General features: G+C 35.5%; 1 protein-coding gene across 1 annotated transcript; it reads right to left on the minus strand.

Moving 5' to 3' along the window:
* Positions 1-994: 994 nt before the first annotated feature.
* On the minus strand, positions 995-17826 carry LOC121413534 (histone-binding protein RBBP4). The gene is made up of 12 exons (XM_041606377.1): positions 17677-17826; positions 11303-11450; positions 10470-10520; positions 9875-9969; positions 8594-8767; positions 7393-7508; positions 6705-6865; positions 5903-5966; positions 5363-5425; positions 4389-4543; positions 3555-3723; positions 995-2963 (listed from the first exon to the last, which is right to left on the minus strand). The coding sequence occupies exons 1-12, from the start codon at positions 17693-17695 to the stop codon at positions 2892-2894; spliced, it is 1287 nt and encodes a 428-aa protein (XP_041462311.1). The 5' UTR covers positions 17696-17826; the 3' UTR covers positions 995-2891.
* Positions 17827-18408: the final 582 nt, after the last annotated feature.

The raw sequence follows: 18408 nt of genomic DNA on the forward strand, positions 1-18408 counted from the left end.
ATCTGTTATGCACAAAATCTCAAAGAGAGATTATTAATCGTCCGTTGTCCATTTCTTTGCCGATAAAAGATCAGTGGCCTATATACATGTAAATTCACAAGTTTATCTCGACATCCATCTCTCTCTCTCTCTCTTTATATATATCATGTTACCTGCCAGTCTGGATGCCTCATTATAATCAATTCATCAATTTTATTACCGCCCTCATCAAGGGCAAATCCAGTAATCCGTGAGAGAGGGCCAAACAAGTCCCTAAAATTTGTTTTATTTTTTCAATCAACAGTTTCTAAATAGCAAGCACTTAAGGGAAGGAAAGTTTACCAAATTATTTGAAATGTGAAATTAAAACGTTTATTTCATGAAGAGAAGTAATTTTCATTTGAAAAATGTGATAGGCCTACATAAAAAAGGCTGATGGGACATTTCCACTTCAATTATTTTTTTCAACAATTTTGCAAGAGGGATACAATGAACAATCGTATCATGTAATCATTATCGTCATAATCATTAATCATCGCCATAGTCATCATCATCCCCATCATCTTCACATTCTCCTTCACCATCATCAACATCATCATCGTCATCATCACCATCATCCACATCACCATCAATGTCTTCATTGTCATCACCATCATAACCATCATCGTCATTATAATAATCATCATTACCATCAACATAAACATGATCACCATCATAATCTTCATTGTCATCATCATCACCATCATCACCACCATCATCATCACCATAGACATCATCACCATAGTCATCATCATCTATCATCATCATCACTATATTAATTACCATCACCATTATCACTATAAACATGATCACCATCATCATCACCACCAATACCAACATCATCTTTTCATCAACATCATCACTATAATAACTATCATTACCATCACCATGATCACCATCATCATCATTCCATCACCATCATCATCACTATCCAAATGGAAGTATAATAGTATGATTCACAAAGTATACAAACATATACAAATACTACATGTCCTTTAATTGCCTGTTTTTACACTGAATTACAGAAAATCGGACACTGGCTGAACACAATTCATTTTGTAGAAAAAAAGAATGATACATACTGTACATTGTATAATCAATTCCTTACGAGGAAAATACATGGAAAGCATCACAAAACACTGATGTTAATCATTTGATTTGATCGCTCTTGCTATTAACTACTGATGCTGCAATTAAGTCGAATACATTTCCCCTTTTTGTCTCTCTCTCTTTCTTTATAGTGAGGGAGCAGTACCTAGGGGGGTGTTTCACAAAGATTTAAGTATGACTTAAGTCGCACTTAAATTCCGACGCGTACATGATATGCAACACGCGATCTTATTGACAGATACGCGGTAGTGCGCGTCCTCTTGACACAATCTGACCAATGCGGTCAAGCCTTTCATACCATACGCAACTCGGTATTTAAGTGCGACTCTAAGTCATACTTAAATCTTTGTGAAACACCCCCCAGGTCTCGTAATTTAATGTTCAAATGAATGCAGACTGCAGACAAAATAACTTATAATCTTCAGTACTTCAGATAAATTAATACAGCATCCCTCAATTGGAAAATTATATCATCAACATAGAATAACTGAAGCAAAGACAACAATCAAAGAATGAATATTTGCTTTTAAAAAGCAAAAGGAAGTGAAACGTACTGTAAGAGAATAAATACAGTTAGAGAGGATGCAACGTTCTTACACCACCAACTTATTTCTTTTATAAGAGAATTTGTATTTCCTGCTTTGGTATCAAACATGCATCCAGGTAAACACTAGAAGACTCAGTGCCAATTAGACAGACATAATGGTCTGTTTTCATCATGAGGTATCACTAATTATTCATCAATTTCATTCAGGTACAACGGAAAAAGGAGCATTACATTGGTAAATATATAATAATATTCAGCATAAAATGCTTGTGCACTTATCTTATCTATTCCATTATTCTAACATCCTCCATTCTAAGATGGAATATTCAAAAAAATTTACAAACCGTTTCTCCACCCTATAAATCGTATTTTTGGAATAGATGCAAATATTAGTGAAGCATGTATGTTTAATGCCGTAGTTAAGCTTGAGTACCTACACCAACTAACATTTGTGATTAAACACACACTGTAGTAGCAACAACTTAAGTGTTTTAATTTGTGCTGTCTCTAAAATTATTTTGCTCTACATGCAAATGAACAGAAAAATCCTCATGAGAAAAGTCTAGGTAGACTGTGCATTTCAGTAACATTAATGTCGAGACTTGTGCCGTAAATGACTGATGTCACAGGGATTGCCATGAAGAGTTGCCTCAGTATGTCCCAAAAAGCCTTCAAAAACTTAATTTCATTCCATTCCTCAAGAATCAATCCTTCCTTTTAAGCTCTCTGATCTCCATGACCCTTTATGCTGAAATCTACGTGACTGTACGTCCCTTACAAAGACAATTATCCCCAAGACACCACCCTTGGGCTATATTAACAACCGTATTGGTCACCTTCAATAAACATACAAAAACTATCAACATTACATAAGATATTTACATTATCCTAAATTAGACATCTATTGAAGAACTGACCAGTGACTGGTTTCTCAGGATTCTTTTTTAAAACTTTTTTTGGATGGGGGGGGGCTCTTTCAGAGATGTCTTCATTCTCTTCTCTTTAATCCTCTGTTTTAGAGCCCAGACAGACAATGAGCAAAATACATAAGGACAGTTTGGGGGTACCATAGAGGTAATCAGGCAAACAAATCTTGAAAAGAGGAAGGAATAAGGAAGTGATGGCACTATTAATGGGTAGGCTAATGATAGTCAAGTATAGTTTGAGTCTTTGTTTTTCCTTTGCTGATCTTACTTTCTTTCTAAGAGTGGAGCTTTTATGATGCAGTCTGTTGTTCTAAATCAGCCGCTGACGTGTCGGGATCTTCGTCATTGTAAATGTTCTCTGCCTGTAAGATCAAAGAAAGAAAGAAAAAGAATAGGTAAAGGATTCAGAGACAGAGTCAAGTCTCAAGTAGTGCAGGATACGTCTATAAAACCAAACAGAGATTTGTATACACTGACAGATTTTTTTATAAAAATGTGTTTACTCTGAGCTGAATGTATGGGTAACAGGCGTGAGTGGAGAGCATTAGGTTAATAAAACAAGTACAAATATGAAGAGATGAATGAATGGGATTAGAGTACATTATCAAAATTTAGGATGAAAATTCACCTACATTTATAGGAAAATAACTCATTAAAGTTGATGACTAAATGTGCACATTAATAGTGATTCAATTAACCAATCAGCCAGTGATCATGACAATGAATGAACAAAAGACAGGTGAATGAAACAAAGTATGGATGAATGAAAGCACAAAACTAGTGAAAATTGGTAAATGAACAAGAAAATGAATGGACAAATGAATGAATGAATTGTGAGTCAGTCACTTCATCAGTCATTTAGTCAATCAGTCAGAGAATGAATGAATTAATCAATTAATTAATTAATCAGATAATCAATTAACTAAGAAATACAAGAGGAAGCCTACACATACCATCTGCCAAACTTGCATGATATTATCTTCGGAGACGGAGCAGATTACCCAGGGTTCGTTCGGATTCCATGAGAAGTCTGAGATCTTAGCTGTGTGTCCTCCGTGGATGAAGAGAAGCTCTGGAGGTCCATCTTCGGCATCTTCAGGAGACTGCTCCTCACCAATTTTACTGTAATGAAAATAAAATGATCATGTGATCAATCGAAACGATCAATCGAGACATCAAAAGTCCCAGTCGTGCAACCTTAAATTTCAATTTTTCAGAGAAAACCAACAAGTGGGTAATAAAAAAAAAGACACCAAAACAGCGAAGGCCTATGAGAGTGACATTGAGGCCAAATCAATACGCCATGCATGATCATGGATTTGGTGGCCTCAGATTTGTTTCAGCCCTTTCAGAATTAATCTACAGAAACTGACTTTGCATCTTCACAAAAGCTGGCCGGATTGAAGCAATGAATCTTGTAAACATCTTTCACTGTAGATCGATGCAAGGTCGAATATATGTAATAGCGTCCAAGGGACATTCACTAGCAAAGCCATCTCAACATGCAGCAGAAATACCTACAAGGGTTCATTTTCTTTTCTAATGGAATTTCTAACATATGGAATAGTCAAATATCACGGACTCAAAGAAATATTAGACTTACATGTCTAGATTACATCTTTTTTGCACATTTTGATCTGAGAAATAGCATCCACTTTGACTTATTTTTGTTTACTTTGAGAGGGTCAACTCATGCAGACTCAAGTGTATTACTTAATGGTACAGCCATGCATCCATTGAAATAGTGATAGTGCCTTAAAAAGAATGAGAAATTATCAGCATCATACCTTAAGTCCCATACATTGAGTCTTCTGTCAGTACCACTGGAAGCAAGGATCGTCTCATTATGCGGAGACCACTGAACTTGGAAGATCTCATCCTTGTGCGACTCAAAGGAGTGAAGCTTGAGTTTCAGATTACGAAGATCCCACAATGCAACAGTCTACATGAGGTAAAATGGAAAAGAACAAAAGGAAATTTGTATATTATTATATTCATAAATTAAAGACAGCAAGTATTTCTAATACAGAAGAAACTTGAGTTGCAAGACAGGATTGGGATGCTTACATGCTGAAAACACATTTAGTTTGACTGCATTTAAGACTAATCAGAGTTCCATACTATTGTCAATGGATTTAAAGGTAAATGCCAGTTGTGGTAACACTATCAAAATGAGTTCGTGCAGAATCCAAAGAAATGACCACCAAAGTGTCTGTTTGTATATATAAAAAATATGTGCCAAAGGATTCTGAAAGAAATTGTGTAATTGCTGAGAAATTAGCAAATAAGCACAGGATTTGGGTCAAGCATCGGGCCGACATTCAAAGCAATAATACACTGTCCAACGTGCGCTTATCTCTGTTTGTGATCTTCAGTGTGAATATTTTCAAGATTTCAAGAAGTTCAGTTTATGTAAATGTACCAGATCTAGATCCTCGATGATATACTGACAATTAAGCCTGGTTTTACAAACTTCTCATAAAATAAGTGTTTACTGCAACTACTGGCATTTCTCTTTAAAATCAGTTTATCTATGTTGACTTCTTCTAAAAATCACATACTTTGAAGGGTCAAATTAATATGAGAAATTCGTACACTCAACTCAAACCTCCTGCCACAGAATCATTGTATTTATATTTAGACATGACATCGTCCCTATACAGTACCGATTCAAGAATCCTACTCTACTTCTTTATATTTTCATACAAGTGTGATCATTAAAAGAAAAACAATAGACAATTAAAATAGTGATTAAACTTACTTTGTCAGCCGAGCCAGTAGCCAAAATGAATTCACTGTATGGATTGAAAGACAAGCAGTTCACCTACAAGAGAAAAGAGAGAAGTCTATGATGAAATATGGCCAAAAAGGAAAGCCAATGGACAGTTCCATAAAGTAGAGCTGAAAACCTGATCAAGTACATTTCAGTGTTTAAAAAAAAAGCTGTAAAACATTATTTGTTGAGGAATATTTCCAAAGAAATACTGTACAATAGGACAACACATAAAACTGAAACTTTAGAAATCAGTATTTTTCATGAAACCATCATTATTATTCTTATATTTTAGTAATAATTACTGAAATTCAGTACGAGTTGGCATGTACAATTTCATAAAATCTGTACCCCCCCCCCTACAAGGGATCTTTACAGAGTAATTTGTCTGTTTTCTTGGTCATATGAAAAGGGTACAGCTCTCAAATTATCATAGTTTGGGCAGTATGTAAAGTGAAGTTGAAAAGGAGGAGAAAAAGTTTTTAATCATGTGACTCGAATAATCATAAAGCTAGTCATGTGACTTACCTCTGCAGTATGAGCATCCACAGAATGACTTGCTTTGGCAAGATTGCTTACTCTCGTATCCCAGCTGTCAATAAAATACAAAATATAAATATATTACATAATTCAGGTTTTGATATTTACTTCAAAATCAAGGATCTAAAATAAACCAAGTAGAGGGTGATTGAGAGGTGACACAACATAATCCTACAACATTTGCTCCAATCAGTCTTAATAACTAGAGGGCATAGGGTTAGAGCTAGGATTGCAATCCAGTTTTTGGTTCAGAATAATGTACAGATGAGGATTAGGGCTTATTAAATTTTGGAGGTTAGGTTTTATGTTTGGCTTAACATTCAGATTTTCCATCAGAGCAAATGTCATGGAACTGACTGGGGAATCCTATATAAGAAAGCATTTTTTATTCATATTTTTTTTGCTAGGTCAATTAATTTTAATTGAAATTGCAAGAGAATTTGAAATTCAAGTATCTAATCTCTTACTCTTTCGTTTTAGACAATAAACCTTTATCTGATTTGATTATGAATAGAAAACAATATCATCTTAACTCGTCCTTCCTAAGAACACTTTGTGAATCTTTATCATGATACACCCAAAAGATAGAATTTCAATTTTCTATTTATTCTATTTCACTTACTGTGCATGTGTTCAATGACTTTCTAGAAGCGCATTGAGCACCAAAAATTCTGAACTGTGTGCTATATAAGTAGTCACTATCATTATTAACATGTTACTTCCTCAAATGATTATAGGCCTCGAAAGTTAGAAAACTTTGGAAACAGTCAAGTTCAATTAGACTACTTACATCATGAGCTTCTGATCATCGGCAACCGATCCAAACAGACTCTCGTGAAGAAGATGCCACGAAACATCTTCAACAACTGCTGAATGACCTGTGAAGATAGTCTTAGCATCTACCACACGATTCTCTTTAGGCTTATCATTGATGTCCCAAAGGCAGATGGTCTGAGTAAGAAAACAAAACGTTTCAAGTCAGTAGCTGAATCAGTTAAGTTGCTTGGCATTACATTTCAGGTTTAATTTCATACATTACTGGACGTTGGTGAATAATGGATGGTCCACTGGTTGAGACATGTGAAAAGTGATCAAGAAAATGACATCATTTAAACCAACGAGGCACAGATTGCCTGACGAAATCTAGCAGCTTGCAGATGAAACGTCTGATCCATCGTGAGTCCACCGATTATTTCTTCTACTCTCCATTGCCACAATGATTTTTTCTTAAAACTTGAATTACATTTACTTCATGGTAATGATCACAAAACAATCCCACACAGAATCAGATAAAATGACCAACCAAGTGTTTGTAAGTGCCAAATAATTCAGACTAAAATGTGTTTATTACCAAAATCAGCATTAATTCGGTCAGCAGAAATACAAGAAATACTAATACACATTCCCACATGTTATAATCTGTGTTGGTGATTTTCAGCGTACTTAGATTTCTGCATAGGTCCAGAGGTCATACTTACATGGTCATCTGAGGCACTGAGTAGGTGGCCATGAAGGTTTGGGTTCCATGAGAGACCATATCCCTCCTTAGAGTGACCACGGAGTCTCAGGTCTGGTCTGCATTGACCATTCAGGTCTGGAGGGTAGATAACAGATTAAAACAATTTTTTTTAAGATGTGGAAGAGGAAATACTGAACTCAGGACTAAAAAATATGTGGTGGCATAATATTCTGCCCTGGTTGTAAATTTTGACATCAGCTTTAACTTTACAATATACTGTACAGGGAATGATCACCCTAATGTCGAATTCAGAGCCGCCAACCCGAACAAGAACATTACAGTATTTCAAAAGGTGAAAAATCAAGATTTTTGGTAAGAAAATAAGTATATTGAAAGAAATACTATATGACAACACATAATAAAACTAAAACTTTATAAATCAGTATTTTGCATGAAGCCATCAGTATTCACCTTATTTTTCAGTAAGAAATACTGATAATTTGTCATACTTGGCAGCTCAGCAAATTAGTTTTGATAAAAGCAGAAAAATGAAGAAATATGGCTCAACCGAGACGAAAGTCAATTTAACAGAATTATGAATATTCAAAGTTCTAATTTTGTGAGTTCCTACTTCAAACCCCTAGTCTCACATGTATCTTATTTAATATCAATTCCATAAATTGCAATTTTATCAAGAAATTGAGATCCATTTAATTTGGGCATTCACTTGAAACATCAAATCCCTATTCTTTTTTCAGCATCAATATCAAGGAGATATACTGTGTCCCCAATGATCATCTATTCCCCCGATGAGACTTACCTGGTTTTGAGGGATGTTTTGTGTAATCAAAGACCAGTACATCACTGCTAGGAGTCTTGGTTGCTATGATTGAGACTTACCTGGTTTGGATGGATGTTTTGTGTAATCAAAGACCAGTACATCACTGCTAGGAGTCTTGGTTGCTATGATTGAGACTTACCTGGTTTGGATGGATGTTTTGTGTAATCAAAGACCAGTACATCACTGCTAGGAGTCTTGGTTGCTATGATTGAGACTTACCTGGTTTGGATGGATGTTTTGTGTAATCAAAGACCAGTACATCACTGCTAGGAGTCTTGGTTGCTATGATTGAGACTTACCTGGTTTGGATGGATGTTTAGTGTAATCAAAGACCAGTACATCACTGCTAGGAGTCTTGGTTGCTATGATTGAGACTTACCTGGTTTGGATGGATGTTTTGTGTAATCAAAGACCAGTACATCACTGCTAGGAGTCTTGGTTGCTATGATGGTGGCGTTCTGTGGCATGTAACGCGCTCTGTTTACTTCTCCCTCGTGGTTGATCTTGATGTCGATCTCGATCTTCCCGCTCACGGAGCCAAACCCTCCAAATTCTACAAGACAAAACACACAAATCAGAATGATCATTCTAAATGTGTTCAATTTCTTTACCAACTTTCACAAAACAGCTCAATCATTGTGATCTGGGGAACATTTCATTAGGAACTTACAACTGTTGTTAAGTTGGAATTATGGTAACTAACATAGAAACAGGGCCCAATAGCAAATCAAAATCAAGGCTTCCATGGAATTTCCCAATTGGCAAAGTTACGATAATTATAAGTCTTTATGTTAAGGTCCACAGATGCCCAATATATATGAAAGTTGTTTATGAAAACCAATTCATAATGACAATCTCAAGCTTCTGAAATAATTTGATTTGAGCGACTGATAGTAAACTTGTAATTGAAACTGCATTTGTTATGAAATCAAGCATTTGTGAAACAGGACCTTGACGAAATATGAAATTGATATCATGTTCCTAAACTCCAATGTGAAAAGGAATTGGTTTTGGTATTTTCTTTTTTTCAATTCCAACATTAAGATGAAACAAGTGTTATCAGCAAACTTGATTAATGCTCTGCAATTCAAAAGTCGAGGGGTTCATATTAATTTAGACTCCAAGCAGTTGAACTACAGTTAGTCTAATTCTTATTAAGTTGTATGCCAAGTTTACCTACTTTCTACTTTGTCAAATGAAAATTTTGTTCATAAACAGCTCATGAAACTACGCAGTGTCAGACAAAGTCAACATTAGACGAAATGGGTATAGCCTTACTGGAAATTAGACATGGTTAGTGGGCTAAATGGTCATTAGACCAAACGGTTAGTAGACAAACTGGTTGTAGACGAACTAGGATTAGACCAAATGAGACCAAGTGGAAATTAGACCAAGTGGGTGTAGACCAAGTAGCAATTAACTACAGCAGAAGTGTGGTACAAATCCCATTCTTTCTTTGATTTATCAATTTTCAAGCCTAAAATCCTATTTTTCTTCAAAGTTTTAAAAAATGTACTAAAAAAAAATTTCTTTCAATTTTCAAAAACATATTTCTAGGGGAAATAGATTATATTTAGTGTTAATTTCCCCTTAAAAATCCTACTAAATGGGATAAAAATCCATCCAACTGGCAGCTCTGCCACAGAGAGCAATCACTCACCTCCTTTCTCACTGTCATAATGTGCTGCATCAAAGCTAGCATCATCGTTTGGAAGCTGGACGCTGGCTATGACTAGGTGATTCTGTTCATCAGATCTGCAAATATAAGGGTCAAGAAAACAGACTCTTTGATTTACTCCCTGTATATTATACAGTTTAAGAGATTTTGCGCTCTTGTAGAAGTTATAGCAGGGATTTAGAGGTAGTGATACTGTTTACCTTGTAAATTTCCAGATAGATTGGCAGGATTTGTTATCTGCATAAGCTGAAATTTTCATAGTGGTTTTCTTTTCCGCTAATTTTGCATGTTGAAAAATTGTGAAATTTTTCACTCCAGTATTTGTGTTAATGCTGAATATTAGAACATCTAAATTATGAAAATAACCTTATAAATATGCAGAATGAGATAACCAAGATATAAGTTATACACCAATTCCACTGATTTTGGAAATAAAAACTTGGGAGAAAAAAACATTCCAATAGGGGTGTGGTAACCAAGCTCATAAACCATTATGTAGACTTTAGAGCACCCAAATGTACTCTTATATTTCAATCATAACATTATTTGTAAATAGAATCAACGAACATTAACTCACGTGTGTGTACCAAGAACTAGACGATGGATGGAATAATCTTTACCCTCAGGCCTGGAAAAAAATGAGGAAATTTACAAAGAAAGTTAAACATTAATGAAAGGGTTAATGCTAAATTTTTCTACAGAAAATTTGCACAATGTCCTTTGTTAACAAAGAGAAGCACAGTGAATTTTCAAGAAAACAATGAATGCATGAATATGCATCATAGTTAAAAAAATATTCTGAACAAACATGCATAATAGATGTTGACGCTAATGGCCGTCCATAGTTGTGATTGATCGGATCAATTGCAACTCTTTGTAAGACAGGGCCCTGATCATTGCTACTACTGGTGGGTGTTTCATAAAGCTGTTCATAAGATACGCATGACTTTACACACGACTGGTGACCCTTTCTTGTGCTATGTGATACATCCCTATGTCATTCATTGAGGACATAAGAACATATTCCGGTCGTTCATAAAGTTGTGCGTTAGGCCTATTGTGCGTAACTTTAAAAGCAGCTTTATGAAACACCCACCAGGAATTTAATGAAAAAAAAATGAAAATCCATATTTTATTGTTCGAAATAGACATGAAATGAAATGAAATACTCCGAAAATTTGCTTTGCCCAATTAATCGTGGGCCCGGCAGCCGCTGTGCAGCGCCAGATCGACGAGGCTCTATCCCTTTAACCGTTGAACGCCAAACAGGGTAGCAGCAACTCCCATCTTTTAACGTCTTTTGGTCTGACGCGGCCGGGGTTTGAACCCCCGACCTCCAGGTTGTGAGACGGGCGCTCTACCAACTGAACCAACACACCGGTTATTATCAAACTGAAATGGAAGGCTCACTTTTGGACGTCTGGGAGCCACTGGGAGGTCAAACTTGGCCATTCAAGGGCATGGGTCATCACAAGGTCATAGAGGAATGGTGTGTTCTTCTTCCAGATCTTATACTCCTCGTTGATCACCCTCTCTTCAACAGCATCATCAAACGTTTCTGAAATAATAAAGAAAAACAAAACACTATATCTTGATCAAAGTTTACCAAAGCTAGGCAGGGTTCCCACAGAAGTTAGCAGATGCATATCGAGTTAAGGATCTTGTAAAGTTGGTGAAGAACAAAAAGAAACAATTTGTATGTGAAAGTGTCGTTCTATAATAGGATCAATGTTATTTAATCAGGTTTAACCAGTTCAGTTAAATTCAGTTTGGTTTATTTCAATTCAAGTAAAGTACTGTCGTACAGATGAGGGCTTTTTGAGGGCCACGGAGCCACAAGAGTTTTACGAAGAGAAAAAAAGAGAAAAGGAAAGAAAACCAAATGAAAACTCGTGGATATTATAAAACTGTGAAATCTCTTACAAAATTAGAATTTGTATTAAAAAGGTCTTAATTTTTGTTTGTCCGCTTTGCACCATCGTAGTTTTTTATTTTATATTGCCCCCGTATACAGAAGTGTGCAATGAATGAAATTAATGGTGTGGTATTATCTAGTGTAATTGTGTGGTGCGTTTTCTTGTAGACCAATTACATTACAGTTTTTCCATTTATGATTTTGGAGATGGTAAAAGTCAAGTCCACCAGCGGCAAAATTTATTTATTTAAAAAGCGCTAGAGAAATCAAATTAGAATAGTATTGAAAACTTATCAAAATCGAATATAAAATAAGAAAGTAATGACATTTAGCGTTTATTTTCAACATTTGGAAATTAAGTTTTGAAATATGACATGCTTACTAAACATATGCAATTTGATTTAATACATAAAATGTCACTTCATAATTCCTTCAGTCCACAGATACAGATACAGAAACACCTGTAATGGCTTTGAGACTATGGGGTTACCATGTAAGATTAATACCCCAAATTCTTGAAAGGAGGGATTAAGACTTGGGTACTTTATGATGAATAGTGATTACCTAATCTATTCAAGTTCATGACCGGCATGAACATGAGACCGGCATGAACATGAGACCGGCGTGAGACTCATTCTTGCTTTCGGTTGAATACAATGCACACGTGTCACTGTTATGTTTTAAGAGTTTAAAGAGTTTGTGGTGTTAATTAGCGTCAATAGTTGACAATTACGTTAAAGCTCGTGGACATCTCTTGACTTGATCAGTTTAGTGATTCATCCTCAATTTCGTTAGCTTTTGGAAGTCTACTTCGTTGAACGATGGCCGGAGTGGCTGCAGAACTTCGTTTCGATGAAGACTATGATGAATTTATCAAGCAATTACTGGGAGAAGACATTCCGTCATCTGTAACCAATGAAACAGACAGGTCAAAGGAGACGAATGGTGACACTCCGGTAGCGACAGAAGACATGTCCATAGACATGATGGACGAGAACAACAATGTTGGAGAAAGGATCAGTTCAGAAGAACTATACGAGGACATATCTTCAGAGGAAGATGATGCATGTACTCCTGAGGCTAATGACGAAAATGGTAATACAGTCAAGTTGAACACTCTAGCGCTACCTCTTATCCAGGATATGAGTTCGTCGCCGAACCAGTTGAAAGAAATTGTTGGATCGCTGATTTCATACATCTCATATCAAGATGGACGAAATAGAAAGTTAGAGGACATGGAGAAGATGAAAAGAAGAATCGTTGGCAAGTTTTGTAGAGGAGAATGATGGACAAATCCCCTGATGGACTATTGGGACTTAAACTCTTATACATATATTTTATGTTCGTAGTGATATCTTTTGTCATGGTAGCGTTTAATTTCATAAGATTTTGTTATGTAGTACTGTTTTTTTTTTTTTTGACACTTTGCTTCTGTATGCCATTTTATCGTATTTTTTTCTACATTAGATATATTTTTTTGTAAATGTTAATTGATACGTAAATGTATACATTTTTATAGATATTTTTTACATATACATATATTTCCTGAATGTGAAGATGTCTTCTCTCATGTTAAAAATTCCCTTTGTTATTTTGTTATATAGTACCTTTAATTTTTTTATTGATGTTATATATGTACATTTTGTATCTATATGCAGTACTTTTTTACTAAAATAGATATATTTTTTAGTGTAAATTGATTCGTACATCTACATATTAGTATTAATATTTCTATTACAATTGTGATATGTATATTTTTATTGTATTTGATAGTGTTAGGCGTCTTTTTGCACTGTTGGGATTTTACAGTTACTTTGTTTTTTAAGTAGATATTTTTTAATATTACATAGGTCATGTAGATTCGAATCAGTGATAGGTCAATACGCCATCACGTGACCATAGCTGCGAGGATCGCATTTGTTATATTCTAGGTTTTGACGTCACCTCATGGAATATACTGCGTAGTATTTTCAATTGCGGCGTTATATCACCTAAGGTGACGTCACTCGCTGCATACAAGTTGCGCAACAAGTTTATTTGATGTACGCGCTAGTGTTAACGCGTCGATTACATGAAGAACGTGCTTGATGTATTTAAAAAAAAATCTATTATGACGTAGATTGGATCAGAGCTGTAGCAAGAATTTCGGGTTTGAGTCGGATAATGAATACAATTTCTGATGGCGAATCCACATATACTATATAATATAACAGATATTGCCTGGTCTATCGTTTCAAAAAATAACATTTCAACTCCCCTCCGAAGCTATATTTTTCCCTCTGGATAATATTTTCCCTCAGCGCTGCGCGCTTCGGGCAAAATATATTCCCTTGGGCAAAATATAACTCCGTCGGGGAGAGGAAATGTTATATTCAAACTCTAGGTAGGCAATATCTGTATAAAGTTTAATTTGATACTACATCTATATATTTTCAAAGATAATTTAATTTTTATTTGCATTATGTATGTTTTCATTTTTATTAGATAGATATGTTTTGTAGTTTATTGTTAGACGGATATGTAGAATAAAGTTACATGATTCATTATAATGTTGTAAATATCTAGTAAGTATTTTAGAAAAATCTTGTTATCATTTTTTTTTTACATTGATTCATGTTACTCAGTTTTTAGGATCATATTGTATATTATGACTTTGATCAAATTGAAATGTAATGTATAAGAATTATCGTAATAAATTGTTAAATGTATTTTGTTTATGAAATATATTTATATTTTGTTAATATTTTTGTTTTAAATATATTTAAAAGATAGGATGTTGAGAGATTGAAAAACAGAGAAGTAGAAGAAGGGATAATTAGGTATAAATGATGAAAGAAAATAAGAGAGAGGGACAGAGAATGTAGGAGCAAAAGAGGACAAGGAACATAAGAAGTGATCATTGAATTACACAATTGAATGTAATGTATAGAAGGAAATTAAAGGAGTGAGGTACAATGGAAGGGGAAAACGGAGTGACATAAAGTTAAAGGTAAATAAAAGCTTTTAAAACAATGAGTGATTAAAGAGCGAGAGAGAGAGGTGGAAAAGACAAATATTAAAATTTTCATTTCCTTGTTGTCTTTTGCTCTGTTTATCTCTATATCTCTTTCATTCTTTATATGCGTTTACGAGGGTGAAAAAACATGAAGAGGGCACAAAAGAAATGAGAGGGTGAAATTAAGTATAAGAACAAGAAAAAGGAAAATATTTGGAAATGAGAGGAAAATGGAAAGATATGGCAACAAAAAACAGTGCGTCCCCTCCCCAAGTTAAGGTCATATTGTCCCCCTCTCCTGTGAATTATGAGATAAGCGCCATCATGTTTAAGGTCATTTTATCCCCCCCTCCTTATAGGACAATTGTGTCCCCCCCACCCAAAAAAATTAAGGTCAATTTAATAAAATTATATTTATTTTACTTCCATCAAACAAAACAATTGTATACCTTATATAAATTTAAGTATTTTTATCCGTTGCAAAGAAACGGTGAGTTTGGCGCCTCCCGTTACAGGTGAATTTGGTGCCCTCCATTCTGGACAATTCGGTACCCCCATATTTATTGTCAATTTGGTGCCCTCTTTAAGTTTAAGACAAATTTGCCGCACTCCCTAGGATGAAGATCAACTTGGTGACCCCTTATTTTTAAGGTCAGTTTGGCGCCCCTCCTTACACGACAATTTGCCGCCCCCAGTCAATTATTAAATGGGTACCACGCTTCTAACTTTAAATTACTTTGACGCCCCTTAACTTTAAGGTCTAGTTTGTGCCTACTAGTTCGAACATCAATTTGGCGCCAGTTTGGCATCCCCATTACAGGCCAATTAGGTGTCCTTCCTTCTAGGAAAATTTTGCACCCCCTTTATGTTGAACATCTTTTTGACGCCCCTGTTATGGTCAATTGTTGTCGCCTTAGAGTTTAAGGTCAATTTTGTTCCCCCTGGGTCGAAGATAAACCTGATGCCCCCAGGTTTAAGATCACTTTGATACCCCCTCATAAAGGACAATATGACGCCCCCCTTATTCAAACATCAATGTGCGTGCCCCTGAAGTTTAAGGTCAGTCTGAACTTCTTCTTCACAGGTCAGTTTGGTACCATTTTGTTTATGGTCAATTTGGTGACAATATAGTGCCCCCGTCCCCAGTTCGAATCAATTTGGCACCCCGTCTTTTTTCTTTTTCTCTTCTTGTTTCCTCCTTTATACTAATCTTTTATTTCCTCTCTTACCTTCCCGTTTTGGCGCCCCCTTTTTACCTACCCTGGGGGCAAGGGCCACGAACCCCCTCTCCCCCCCCTGAAATAGAAACATAAATAGAGGAAAAGCTTGAAATGCTGTGGGAAGAGATACAGAGAGAAACAAAGAAAAGAATGAAATAAAAGAGATCCTAAGAAAGGGAATGAAGGAGGAAAGATACCAAAAAGGAAGAAGAATGAAAGAAAAAAGAGAAAAGAAAGAAATAAAGAAATAAATTAGAAAAGAATGAAAAAAATAAGAAAGAATGAAAAAATATAGAGTGAAAGAAAAAATAAGTAAGAAAAAAGAAATAACGAAAGAAACAAACTATCAAAACAAAAAGAAAAGAAAGAAAAAATGTGAAAAGAAATCGCAGTAAAATAACAAAAATACAGATTGTCACTGTTAATCTTTTGTAATAAATGTTTTTACAATTTTACAATTAATTTACAAATTTTACAATTAATTTTCACTTTTCTTTTTAAACCCCTTTCACGATTTATTTCCAATGTGATAGCTTGAAGTAAGGGGATATTAAGAACGATATACCACACTGAGATGTTTTGGTTATATTAAAATAACCAATCAATTTCAAAACATGTCGCATAGAGACATATTTGACATGGTTACATTTATATTTATTTATTTATATCAATATATATAAATTATTCATGATCACGAAATAAATTTTAATATTTGTTAAATAAGATTTTTTATCTCTAAATTGTTCGTTAAGACGGCATTGCTTTCCGGAAGTACGTCATACATAAGCGGTTCAAGGGTCGACGCTATTGTATTTCCGTTGTTTACATGTGGAACGAGGGGTCTACGCGGCATCAGTTAGGTAAGAAATCTTCATTTTTTTAAACATTTTTTAAAGTAATATTTAAAACCTTCCTATGCATTAGGCGTAGGAAGGTGTAAGAATTAATAAAATTAACAAAATTCTAGTGAGTTCGGTTTAAAAAGATGGATTTTGGGGGGGAATCCATCTTTGTTTTGGTCAGTATGGAGAGAGTGTCAAGACGTCAATGATGAAGAAGTATATGACATCTTTAAAAAAATCATCATCATTGCGTCCTCAAGACTACAGACTCAATGGCCATATGTTTATGTAGATCGGATAAAACGGGGAAGTGAATTTGCGCGACAGCCGAGGTAAGTCACTGTTTTTGTTCCTTTTAACTTGATTTTTCTCAGTTTTTTGGCAATTAATGCCAAGAGGGAATATTTATTTGCATTTTGTTCGTGTTATCTTTCAAAATTTACATTCATTAAAGACAAATTTGAAGAGCCCCGACGGGGGGATTTTGCATTGCAAGTCCCCTAATGGTGGCTGCACGATAGCGAGCCGTCTGTGTACGAGGAGAAATAACAAAAAATGTTTAAAAACTCCTTGAAACAGACGGCTGCCAGCTGTCTACGACAGTCGTCACATGCACATGTTGTAAACCAAACGTGATCGTGAACCTACGCCTGCATGCATGCAGCGCTGGTACCGTACCGTACGTACCGTATCGTAGTCCCCTTTTTGAATTGGAGTGAAGAATGGCCCTGGCCTGGCTGGAATGGATTTACGATCCTTCGTCTTAGAAATTTAATGAATGAAAACAAATAAAAATAACATAATATTCTTACCATTGTCCTTTTCAGCCATGCTTGTGGGTGTTCTTAGTGTCACAGAAGCCAGGAAAGATGAAAATCAAAGTACGTTTTCTGCCAAGAACAATAGATTTCCTCCGCGCCAAACATGCAAAAATGTCGCGCGGAATGTACACGGAAGTGTCAACAGAGGGCCAGAGCCAGCTCGATGGAGGATTATCGAACTGATGCGAAATAATCATTTTTCAAAGTATCGGTCAATCTTTCATATTAACCTTAATATTACTTAACAAGTAAAAATTAAGATACTGAAAAAGCAACAATCGAAATTCAAAATAAGTTTGAACCGGCTGAATCGGGCTGATACCGGTAAAGGTGGGTGTGGGACTGGCCGGGGCGGTGGATTGACGGGCGGGAATAAAAAAAATAGTTGGCCATGGGGCCGGGGCCATCTATTTTAGTAAATGTGCCACCCAATGGTATCTATCATGAAATCCTTGATTTTGATTGGCCATTTTTGAGACTTAATTTTTGTTACCATTGGATGGAAAAGTTACCATAATAGTAACTTTAATACAATGGGACCCAGGCCCCTAGATCTTAAATGCCCTCTGTCCATGCAGTGGCGGACCGTGACCCGGAGGAGACAAAGCATTTGTATTACTTTACGTATATTTCTATATTCCTTGTATCTATTTTTGAGGGGCCCACATTATACAAGCTGTGCTTTTCAGTGGACCCCTCCATTCTTCTTATGATATATAATTG

Source organism: Lytechinus variegatus, chromosome 4, assembly GCF_018143015.1.
Source record: "Lytechinus variegatus isolate NC3 chromosome 4, Lvar_3.0, whole genome shotgun sequence".
Classification (NCBI taxonomy): Eukaryota; Metazoa; Echinodermata; class Echinoidea; order Temnopleuroida; family Toxopneustidae; genus Lytechinus; species Lytechinus variegatus.